This window comes from Protopterus annectens, chromosome 6.part0, assembly GCF_019279795.1.
Source record: "Protopterus annectens isolate FY-2018-M chromosome 6.part0, PAN1.0, whole genome shotgun sequence".
Taxonomy (NCBI): Eukaryota; Metazoa; Chordata; order Ceratodontiformes; family Protopteridae; genus Protopterus; species Protopterus annectens.
Genome location: NC_056737.1, coordinates 1,807,767,398 through 1,807,779,974, shown reverse-complemented (window position 1 = coordinate 1,807,779,974; position 12,577 = coordinate 1,807,767,398). Strand labels below are relative to the sequence as shown.

Genomic DNA, 12,577 nt, shown 5'->3' with positions numbered 1-12,577 from the left:
CAACACCGGAAGTATACCCCTCACTGGTGAGATCAGATCACAAACTAATCTCGCTGGAGGTCCTCATCCCACCCCCACCTGAAATAAAAAAGAAAACAGTAAAGAACTTCTCGAAAGCAGACTTCACACTTCTAAAGACTAGTGTGGTCTCCTTTAAGGCCCCCCTAAGCCGGCGGAAAACAGTACTCAAGCCGCTGAATCACTTACAAGTGCCTTCTACCAGCACCTACAGGACTGCATGGATAAGGCAATCCCAAGCAAAACAAAGACTCTTTGTACCAAAGGCAAGCGTCCAGTCTGGTGGACCCCAGCCATAAACAAACTCTACAACAAAAGGAGGAAGCTAGTACAAGATAGAGCAAAATCCTTAAAAGGTAAGACACCTTTGATCACTACAAGTAAAAAACTAAGAGCTCTCATAAAATCATCCAAAGCAAACTTTGAGAGAAAAAATAGCTAAAGACTCAAAAGACAATCATAAGGCCTTCTTTAGCTATGTTAGAAACCTGGGAGGAAACTCCCAGATATGCTCAGAACTAGTTCAAAATGATGTGAAATTTACTGATCCTACAGACATTGCCAACATACTGGCTGACAGGTTCAGTGCAAACTTCTCACCCCCCCCTCCCCCCCAAAAGGAGAGATATCTATACCAAACGATTGCAGCCCCCCAAACATCTCTAACGCTCAAGTGAGAACTGCTCTCTCCAAAGCAAAAAACACAGCATCCATGGGACCTGATGGTGTCCCTGGCTGTGTGCTCCACGAACTCAACGAGGAATTAAACCCACAGCTAGGACAGCTGTTTAATCATAGTCTCACCTCTGGATATGTACCCAGGGAGTGGCGCACCGCGACGGTGGTCCCACTTCACAAAGGCGGTGCCTCCACCGACCCTGGAAATTACCGGCCCATTAGCTTGACAAGCCTTATCTGCAAAGCCATGGAGAGGATCATAATGGATCTCATAAATAAAGACATAGGGAATTTGCAGACTTTGGATCCAACCCAGTTTGGCTTTGTCAAAGGCAGATCATGCCTTTTAAACTTGGTTGACTTTTTCGAAAGTCACCAAAGCCATTGATGAGGGAAAGGCAGTCCATACAGCCTACCTCGATCTGGCGAAAGCCTTCGATACAATACCCCACTCGGGTATCATTGAAAAACTCATCAGCTTAAATGTTAACCCATACATCACAAGATGGGTTGCAAACTGGCTGAGTGACAGAACCCACAGGGTCAGAGTTGCTGGCGCCATGTCAGACTCAAAGCCTGTCACAAGTGGTGTCCCACAGGGCTCAGTCCTGGGCCCACTCTTGTTTGGCATCTACTTTTCTGAAGTACAAGCAAACACAGGAGGGTTATGGCTGACAAAGTTTGCAGATGACTGCAAACTGGGCGCCGTAGTCGAAAACACATCTGACACAGATATCCTTCAAAGGGGCCTCACAGAAACGGATAACTGGCGCCAGAGCCATGGCCTAAAGTTAAATGCCAAAAAATGCATAGTCATACCCTTCGGGAAAAACAAGGTTACCCCTAGCTACCATATAGGTGGCAATCCACTGAGCACAGAAGAAGTTATCAGGGACCTGGGGACCCAGGTTGACAATAGCCTGTCATTCGACACACATGTAGCTACCTTCTACATTGCCCACCTTATCATGAAGGGATTCACATCTAGATCAAGGGAGGTCATAGTTTCCCTATACTCATCACTCATCAGACCAATGATCGAGTACAATGCCCCATTCGGAATGTATCTGACCCGACACTTGCAGCAGCTGGAGAGGCCACAAAAATTCCTCACCAAAAGGATAAAGGGTCTCAAAAATCTGTCCTATGCTGCCCGACTGAAAGAACTTCAGCTATATTCAGTCGCTTACCGCTTGCTCAGAGGTGACCTGTGCCTGACATACAAGGCCATGTCAAACCCAGATTTGATGAATATGCTTCACCTCAAAAAATCTAGATCCATCAGAGCCACAAGGGCAGGAGACTCAAACCTCGACATGGCTATTAATAGGACGTGCTGGAGGGATAGATTCATCACCCAAAGACTCCCTATGCTATGGAACAAAATCCCGGTATATGTGAGGCAGAGCACCTCGCTGGCCTTGTTCAAGAGAAATCTTGACCAATGGATGGAAGATCGCAGATATACCCCAGGGATTACCAAAGTGTCACTGCTCGACAGAGGCACAGCAAAATAATGGGTATAGTTCCCCATACTAAAGGGGTGGCGTAAGCCACAAAACTATGGGCTAGGCTTGTAAATGCCCTCGGGCAGATAGCCTAGTATGAACCTATGAACCTATGTATTGTTAGGGCTTCCTCTGTCCTGAAAGTGTGGTCTAGGCTAAGGATGCAGGGCAGCAGGTCTGGATGTGGTGGGTCTTCTTACACCTATTCTAGATCTGGAAGAGGAAGAACCCATCTGGGTAGGATTTCGCCTCACGAAGGTGACTTTAGCTAGATAGTTTCTGTGGTACTTGGGAATGGGGGACATCAGTAAATGTTTTATGTCCTGCAATTCCTTACTTTTTTCTTGAATTCTTAAAAAGATCTGCAGATTGTTTTCCGAAAAGGAAATTGTGATCTGGGGGGGGCATCCAGGATCTTTGACTTGAAGTCTTCTGGGAGATTCTGAAGTCTCAGCTAGGAGTATCTCCTGAGAACAGAAGCAGATGCTGCAGAGTGAGCAGAGGCTTCTGCAGCATCATAGCTGTATGTAAGACTGTCTGGCTACCATTGCAGCCAGAGCAAGTTTGGAGGCGATGTCAGCCTTAATGCAGCTGTCAGGAATAGAGGCCAGCATGGAGGAGGCTTGAGATACCAAGTCCAGAGCATATTTAGTCATGTGTGTCTGATAGCTAATGGTTCTGAAAGCCAATGTGGAGGACGTGTACACCTTTTTACCAATCCTATCCATAGATCTGTTGTCTATCAGTGGGTAGGAGTGAGGCAGAGGGAAGGAGTCTGGACTGCTTATCAGGGTAGGTGGAAATCACTGCTGGGTCTGGCAAGGGTGGTTTGACCAAGAATTTTTGCTAGACAGGCACCTTGTATAAATGATCTGGTCGCTTGGGGGTAGGTGGCTGACAGTCTGGGGCCTTAGATGCAGAATTGAAGGCATCCAGGTAAAACTGGAGGAACAGCAGAAGGGGAGGGGGATTCAACTTGAAGAAGCTCAAAATACCTCTTGGGTGTCAAGACATTTGTGAGGTATCCCATTTGAAATGGTCTTTCATCTTGGTGATGGTCTCACCAAATGTAATATCCTCAGGGGGTGAATCCCCCTCAACAGATTCCTCATCAAAAGAATACTCCTGGGGACATGCAATTTGAGAGGTATAACATAAGAAGTCCTCTGAGGAGAAAAAGGATGCATCATGTTCCCTTCCCTAACCTGAGATGTCATGGGGGAAGGGAAGAGGCAGAAGCAAGCCTAGGACTGAGCAAAGGTAGAGTAGTGGAGGATGAGGCTGAAGGCCTAAGGGCCACAAAGGCCTGCATGAGAGAAGAAGTGAAGGGTGGATGTTGGAACCGGCCTGGAATCAGGTTTAGTAAGAACCATATCTGAAGTCAGGATCCTGGGGTCAGAGGTACCACTGATTCTGGTTCTCCCACGACCTCTATGGTAGTCAGGGTTGGCTCTGTGGACATGCCAGTCTGAGCAATGGCTTCCCCAAAGTTAGTCGAAGTAGACTGATCCACCGGGTGCTCCTCAACCGGCAGCTGGCAGGGCGTCCAGTAATGGAGCAGCATGCGAAGTAGGCCTGGGAAACTTCAGCTTCTTACTCTGAGGTCCTGAACCGGCCTCCGAGGCGGGATCCATTCTTAGGGCTAACCGCTTAAGCAGTTGGTTTTCTAAGTAGAGGTTTAGTGCGGCCAGACAGTTGCGTAGGGTCTTCGGCAACAATTGACAAATGGAGCAAGTGGAATGGTCGTGCTCCCGGCCTAAGCAAAAATCTCACCTATCATGGGCGTCTTTACGGGGTGTATCTGGCACCCGCATTGGCATTTACCCTTTTTACCGGACATCGGCTATAAATTGCTACAACAAACCAAGCCTAAGCAATAACAATCTGACAAAAAACCAAAAACCCAACAGATTACTTAGATTTATTGATATGTCTGATGAGGAGCGAACACACGATGCGTCTGCGGCTGAAAAGTTCTGAGGATTGTGCGTGCCGAAGTCACATTTAAGGCCCCTGGTTTATGGCCTTACGTGTGACGACCCACGCAGCTGCAGCAGCCAAGCTGAAGCTTTTGTATAGGAGATGACGTACGAGTCGCCTGAGGGCAGGAAATCCCACAAGAATACTGCAACATAGGAATAGGACGACAATGGATTAGTAATGCTGTGCTGCAAACATTTCATTGTGTGTTCTGAAATTGTGCTGTGACTACAAGTCAATTTCTAGAACAGTCATCTAGATATAAACAAGCAGAATGAAGGCATAGCCCTTTGAGTCAATACCAATGTAAAAGAAATACTGATGAAATAATTTTAACAAATACTGACGGTGACTATTCAAAAAAAGACTTGGCCTAGCGCCTACAAAATGTGCTCCTAAACAGGTCATGTCAATCCGCACTAAATACTGCTTTTGCTAAAGCTGAATAACTCAAGTGCTGGCAAATTTAAATACATGTACAAATGCCCCATGCAAAAAAAATCAAACCATACTTACACTTTGCGATCATTAAGCAGCATACCATTCATCTTTTCAATGGCTCGTTCAGCAGCTTCTTGAGTCTCAAAATGCACAAATCCATAGCCTTTTGACCCATTCTCATCGCATACTACCTAGCATAGGTAAGGAATTATAAACTGGATACATTAATCTGTAATGAAAAGCTTTTAAATTGAAGGCATACATCCATTTGTGACACTTAAGATAGGGATGCATCAACAGGCACCATATTTTGCATGTTACCACTTAATTACAAGCTACACACAAGGCAGATATCTTAGTGGAAATTAACTGCACATACTACATACATATGCGTTTGTGTGTGTGTGTACATATATACACACATTACACAAGTCTATACTTGCATTGGTGATAAACTGAAGAGCCCTACAACTGAAAGAGCAGCACTACAGACAGCAAAACATGTTGTACTTGTCACAAAACTGGCCTTTGCAAAATATTCTAGTAGCAAGAAAGAATAGTTGTGTAAAATCTTACCATAACTATAGCTGTCCTCCTCTTCCATGTTGCAGTATTCTAATTGTGGGATTTCTGGCCCTCAGGCGACTCGTACGTCAGCTCCTATACAAAAGCTTCAGCTTGGCTGCTGCAGCGTGCGGGGGACATCAAACGCAAGGCCATAAACCAGGGGCCTTAAATGTGACGTCTGCACGCACAATCCTTAGAACTTGAAGGCCAGCTGGTAGAGAAGGCGGCCCAGCAGGAGGCATGCCAGAGGGGACAGGTGTGTGTCCTTCAGTAGCATACATAGGTCCAGGTCTTAGCTGGGACTAAAGGAGAAAGAACTGGGGGTAATGGTGGGTGGGAAAGAATACTGCAACATGAAAGAGAAGGACATCTATGGTTATGTTAAGATTTTACACAACTATTCTATATGTATTTCTATTCCTATGTTGCAGTACTCTAGTTGTGGGAAAATACCACAGCTTAGATGGATAAGAGGGTGGTGGATGCTGAAGAGGATTCTACAAAGCCCTGTAGGATTGCCCTGGCGAATCCTGCCCGTGCTTTGGAAACGTTTGTAATGATTGGTGAAAGTGTGGAGAGTGGACCATGTGTCTGCTTCCATAATGGATGCAGTGTCCAGACCTTTTATGAAAGCCTTGGAGGAGGCCACAGCCCTAGTGGAATGGGCCTTTCCTCCCGCTGTTTTTTTTTTCCATGGTGGGAGCAACAGAGACAGTTTTCCTGATCCTGCATGCAATGGTTTTTTTGGAGACTACCTTGCCCAGGGCTCTGGGGTGAAAGGAGACAAAGAGCTGCTTAGATTTCCTAATGGTTTTGGTTTTCTCCAGGTAGAATCTTAGTTGCCTGTGCACATCCAGGGAGTGCAGTACCATCTCCCCTTAATTAGTGGGGGAGGGAAAGAAAGTGGGTAGGTGTGGATAGATTGGTTTAGAGGCAAGTCATTGACCACATTGGGCATAAAGGAGGGATTAGTTCACAGGGTGACTCTGTCTTTGTGGAAGGTGGTGTAGGGAGGGCAGGCCATTAAGGCCTGCAACTCTGACACCCTTCCGGCTGAAGTGATAGCCACCAGGACAGTTTTCCACATACACATCTATAGGGAAAAGTCAAAAGGGTGCTTGGTTAGTTTTTCCAAGATGTAATTAAGGCCCCCTTTAAGGAAGAGCTTTACGTCGAGCCTGGCTAGCAAGGTGGGACCAAGGGGCAAGCAGGCTGATATCGCAGAAAGGTGCATTTTCACTGAAGAGGAGGAAAGCCCACTTTTAATCAACTAACATAAGTGAGAAAGTACAGTTTTGTACATAGCATAAATGTAGATGTTAGAGTGCTAATACAGCTGCAGTCATTACAGATGGGTTCTCCTGCCGTCAGGCGGGTCCTCGGTCGGCCGAATTCCAAAGTCTAGGTCCGGCGTCGGTGGTAGTCGCTTCTTCCCTGACGTCAGTGCGACAGGGGTATAAAAGAACCAGCCGACGCCATTTTCTTCAGTCTTTCTTGCCCCAGATGTCAGGTGCCCCCAGAAGGAAGGCAATACCTAATTTTAGATATATATACATATATATAATGCAATGCAAAATAGTCAAAAAAACAGTAGTTGCAGGCAAATACATCATAAAAGAATAACCCCAAACAGGTTGTATGAGGAGGTGTAGCCACTAGGCCTGTCCCAAGAGGGGAAGGAGGGAGGGAAACCTGGACTGCAGCTGTATTAGCACTCGAACATCTACATTTATGGTAGGTACAAAACTGTACTATGTTCATCGTGCATACAGCTGCAGTCATTACAGATAGGTAGAATCCCAAAGCTACGCAAGAGGTGGTAGGCACTAGGTGGAACTGGGAGGAGCCAGAATGCCCTGCAAAACTGCAGTGGCAAAGCCTGCTCTAGTTTTGCAGTATAAAGGTAGGTGGTAGTGTTTAGTGAAGGTATGCACAGCACTCCAAGTGGCTGCTTCCAAAATATCTTTGGTAGGAACTCCTCTGAGGAAGACTGCAGAGGTAGCTGTGGCCCTTGTGGAGTGGGGTCTGATGCCTGCAGGTACAGATTTACCATGAAAAGAGTAACAAAAACGTATGCAGTGGCCTATCCATTTTGAAATTGTCCGTTTGGAAATTGGCTTCCCTTGAGCTCCTGCAGCGTAGGACACAGAGTTGGTCTGATTTTCTGAAAGGCTTTGTTCTGTCCAAATAGTAACGCAGCTGTCTGTGGATGTCCAAGGAATGTAGCAGCCTTTCCCCTTTGTTTTGAGGGTTGGGGTAAAAGGTAGGTAAGTGTATGGCCTGATTTAAAGCTACCCTGGATACCACCTTAGGCATAAATGACGGGATGGTTCGTAGGGAAACTCTGTCCTGATGGAAGATGATAAAGGGCTGCACAGCCATGAGGGCTTGTAGTTCCGAGACCCTACGAGCTGAGGTAATAGCCAGAAGGAAAGCTGTTTTGCAAGACAAATATTGCAAATCTGCTGAGGCAGCTGGCTCAAAAGGAGGCAAGGTTAACTTTTCTAGAATGTAATTAAGATCCCAAGCAGGAATTGGTCGTTTCCTTGGAGGTCTTATATTCTTAGCCCCTCTGAGGAACTGTCTTAAGAGTGGGTGAGAGAATAAAGGTGGATCAGTGTTGTATTCTGCAGAAATGGCTGATGCATGGATTTTGATGGAGGAGAATGAAAGTCCACTGCTTAGCAGCTCAGCTAGATACTGTAATATTTGAGGCAAATTCAGTTTTCCAGGATCCTGGCCCTTTTTCTCATTCCAAGCACAAAACCGTTTCCAATTTGCGGAGTAAGCTTTTCTAGTAGACGGCCTTCTGGCCTCCAAAATGACATACTGCACCTCCTTGGAGAGTAGGGTCTGTTGTGATGTTAAGGAATCCTCCATGCGGCCAGATTGAGTGTTTCCAGCTGACTTGTGAAGAGTTTTGTAGCTGTGCTGAGTCAGAAGAGGCATTAGAGGTAGGGTCCATGGAGGAGAAATCGTCAGGCTCCTCAGGAGTGGGTACCAGTGTTGTCTTGGCCAGTCTGGAGCAATCAGTATCATCTTTGGTCTGTCTGCTCTTGCTTTCAAAAGCACCTTGGGCAGTAGAGGAAGAGGTGGGAAGGCGTAAACTGTCAGTGCTGTCCAACTGAAAGAAAGGGCGTCCACTCTCCAGGCCTTTGGATGAAATGTCCTTAAGCAGAATTTTGTTAATTGATGATTTTTGCGGGAGGCAGAGAGATCTATGTCTGGCCTTCCCCACGCTTGGATTATCTCTGTAAAAACTTGAGGATGCAACTTCCATTCGTGTGGATCTGTCATATTTCTGCTTAGATTGTCTGCCAGCGTGTTTTCCATGCCTGGCAAGTACTGTGCTTGAAGCTCGATTTGCAACTCCAGAGCCATGTTCCAAAGTGACATGACCATCCTGCAAAGGGGGTATGAATGTGTTCCTCCTTGTTTGTTTATGTACCACATTACTGTGGTGTTGTCTGTTCTTATCAATAGTTGACCTGGATGCAGAAGGTCTTTGAAAGCTATAATAGCATTTATTACTGCTAGCATCTCTTTTTGATTGATGTGAAGGTGCTTTTCCTTTTGGGACCATTTGCCCTGAATGCACCGGTTTGTCATGTGCGCCCCCCCTAGGCGTAGTCTGAGGTGTCTGTTGTGATGACTTGATTTGCTTGAGGCTTGCAGAATGGTAGACCTGTGTTTGTTTGGCATGCTTGAGCCCACCATAGAAATTCCTTTTGCAAACATGGAATTAGTGGCATTATTGTTTCCAAACTGTGGCTGTGTTGAGACCATAGGCTTTTTAAGTACCATTGAAGTTTCCTCATATGCAACTTTGCACATGGGATTAGTAGAATGCAAGATGCCATGAATCCCAGAGCCTGCAGGATTTTCCTTGCAGTTAGCCTGGAACAATTTGCTAGTGTCTTGAAGTATTGCGTTAGTTGCCCCTGTTTTTCTGGCGTAAGATAGGCCATCTGGGTGTTTGTGTCCAAGTTGGCACCCAGGAAAATTATTTTCTGAAATGGCGTTAGCCTGGATTTCTCTTTGTTGACTGTGTATCCCAGAGAATTCAATAACCTTGTTACATAAGCCAGATGTTTCAGAAGTATGTGTTTGCTGTCCGCTTGGATCAGGCAGTCGTCCAAATAAGGGTATATTTGTATCCCTTGAAGTCTGCAGTAGGCAATTACTGATGCCAGGCATTTCGTGAATACTATGGGCGCAGTAGATAAGCCAAAGGGCAATGCAGAGAATTGATAGTGGATTGAACCTGCAAGAAATCGGAGGTATCTTCTGCAGCTTTGTCTGATTGGGACATGCAGGTATGCCTCCTTGAGGTCCAATGTTACCAGCCAAGACTCCTTGCCCAGCATGGGAAGAAGCTGCTGTAAAGTGAGCATCTTGAATTTTGGTGCAGTAGAAATGTGTTTGGGATGGATAAGTCCAAAATGGGTCTCCAATCTGTTCCCTTCCTTGGTACCAGGAATAGTCTGGAATAAAAACCTTGACCTTGTTCGTGAGTAGGTACCTCTTGAATAGCTTTCATGCCCATGAGCTTTGAAATTTGTATTTGAGCCTCTGCCCTTTGATTGTGTGGCAGGTTCGGCATGCCTCTCATTTTCGAAGGGTGTGAAAATGAAATCTGTAGCCTCTGTTTATAATGTCCAGGATCCATTTGTCTTTTGTGACAATATGCCAATTTTTTGAAAATAATGCCAGCTTTCCTCCTAAGGGTGCTGCCATTTGAGCCTTGCTTGGCATGCAAAGGGGAAAGTCATTGGGTTTGTTTCCTGCATTGCTGTGAACTATCTTCGCCACCTCTTGGTGTTAGAGTTTGCCATTGTCTGCCTCTATACGATCCTTGAGATTGTCCTCTGCCCCTTGGGCGCCTGTATCTACCTCTTTGGGGCCTGTCCGTGGCTGGAAAAGACACATTTTTTGAAGGCCAATTTCTACTAAAACGTGGTGGTTGTACCTGTAGAAAATCTTTAACAGTTTGCATAGATTTAGCTTTTTCTTCCATTTTCCTTAGTACCTCCTCAGCATTAGCACCAAATAAGACATCCTTTTGTAGAGGAGCATCTAGTAATTTAGCTTTGACATGATCAGGCAAGGTTTGTTCCCTAAGCCAGGCATGTCTACGTATGACTGATCCTGTAACAGCAGCTCTACTTGAGGCCTCTAGAGCATCATAACCACATTGTAAGGTGTGCTTACCTACTTATTCTGCACTATGCATCATATCCTGCAACTCCTTCAAATCTGGTTGTTCAGGTTGTGACATTTTATTTTTCAATTGTGATAACAGAAACTGTTGATATTTAAGCATATGGAACTGACAGTTTAAGGCCCTCATGGCTAGGGTAGCAGAGGTATATACCTTTTTTCCCCACCTTTCTAAGGATCTAGAATCTCTCTCAGAAGGTAATGGATTCTTAGCAGTAGAGGCCTTCATTCCCTTGAGGCCCTGAGAAATGGTTTCTGGGTCAGCAGTATGGCTTTTGTAAAGAAATTGGTGTGAGTTAGGAACTCTGTAGTACCTATCAGGCTTGGCTGGGGCTGGAGGCAGGGAATCTGGATTAAGGCAGGCCTCCGAGTAAACATAATCAAGTATGTCCAAGACAGGAGATATCGCCAGAGGTCTGTGCTGAGGTAGCAAAAGAAATTCCCTAAGCCTTTTCTTGTAATCTGAATAATCTTGGCCTTCCCAGTGGAAGTGTTCCCTCAAGGTATGCAAGGTTTCCCCGAATGAGAAATCCTCTGGGGGGGGGATACAGAAGGAATGGACTCCTCTGCATCGGAATCTTCAAAAGGGGAGTAAGAATGTTCCTCCTTATCAGAATGCTCTGAAATAATGCAGCCCTGATCAGAAGGGGGTAATTCTTCCTCCACTCTGGTTCTCTTGTCTGGTGGGGGTTGGGAACCCCTGATGAGAGTAATTAAATCCTCAGCCATTTTAAGCATCTGTTTTTTAGGCATGAGGCCTGGAGATGGGCCCTGTGCAACAGGTTTCTTGGAGTGCATGGCTGATTTAGACTTAGTAAAGGCCTTGATGGAAAAGGAACAGGAAGGTCTGAAGACACCATGGGTGGAGGTAGACCTGTCCACATTATGAGGCTCAACACTAACAGTGGCTTCGGTAGCTGTAGTCAGCGTGTGGGCCGAGGAACCTGCGGCCTCAGGTACATCGGACACCGCCAGAGAAGCGTCGTCAGTAGTCAGGGGCTACGAAGGCACCTCGCTGAGAACCGGACCACATGTAGTCGGTTTTGGTGTGGTGTCAGTGGAGGCCGCGGATCTCGCGTGTCGGTCCTCGTCCTTGCATTTTTTGGACAAAACAGGAGTCTTGAGTCTCCGACGACATTATATAGTTAAAAGCTTTCCCAAAATAGTGCTGGGCGAACTCCGCCCGACGCTTAGTGCGTTTATTGAAAGTAGCACAAAAGCGACAGCCCGAGACGTCGTGGTCTGGGTCTAAACAAGGTATACAGAGGGAATGGAAATCCTTATGCGGTATTTGCTTCCCACAAGAAATACAATTGTTAACTTTGTCTGACATCGATCTGAGGCAAGAAAAGTTTCCCCAACGGGGTACTTAGCTTTAAAAAAGACTTTGGTTTCCAAATTTTCATAATTTCAGGAGCTGCCGACTGGCACTTGCGAACTGCTTCTGCTTCGGGCACCGCGCGGCAAAAAAGACTGAAGAAAATGGCGTCGGCTGGTTCTTTTATACCCCTGTCGCACTGACGTCAGGGAAGAAGCGACTACCGACGCCGGACCTAGACTTTGGAATTCGGCCGACCGAGGACCCGCCTGACGGCAGGAGAACCCATCTGTAATGACTGCAGCTGTATGCACGATGAACATCAAGAGGGCATCTGCAGAGCAGGGGTCCCTTACCTTGTCCAGACACCACTTTGTAAATCTTACCCACTTAGCTGGGTAAGATTTTCTGGTGGTAGGTTTCCTTGCCTTCCTCAGGACTGAAAGCACGTCCTCAGAGTAGTGGTGTTTGAAATGGATCAAAAGTTTATCAACCAGAGAGTCAGGGATAACATCTGCAAATGTGGGTGTACAAAAGTTCCTTTGTCTTGTAACAGTGCGTCCACCTTGTGGAGTAACTTGTAGTGACTGCCCTTGGCTAGATTGAGAAGTAGGGGGAACCAGTGTTGCTTTGGCCAGTAGGGAGTCACTAACAAGACTTTTGGTTTGTCCTTCTGGATTTTCAGAAGGACTTCCTGAATCATTGGGGTGGGGGGCATAAAGAAACTGCCCCTCCCAAGAGATGTTGGAAGCGTCCACTCTCCATGCTACAGAGGAGTAGGTCTTTGAGCAGAAGGTCTGCAGCTGCCTGTTCTGGGGGAAGGCAAACAGGTCTATTTGCGGAGTAC

The 12,577-nt window shown here is 46.2% G+C and overlaps 1 protein-coding gene across 1 annotated transcript in view; it reads right to left on the bottom strand.

Moving 5' to 3' along the window:
- Positions 1 to 12,577, bottom strand: part of PABPC1 (poly(A) binding protein cytoplasmic 1) — a 1,472,855-nt gene that overhangs the window by 1,187,902 nt on the left and 272,376 nt on the right. The window contains exon 3 of the mRNA XM_044075161.1: positions 4,701 to 4,816. Coding sequence (XP_043931096.1) covers positions 4,701 to 4,816 — 116 coding nt within the window. The remainder of the gene's footprint in view (positions 1 to 4,700; positions 4,817 to 12,577) is intronic.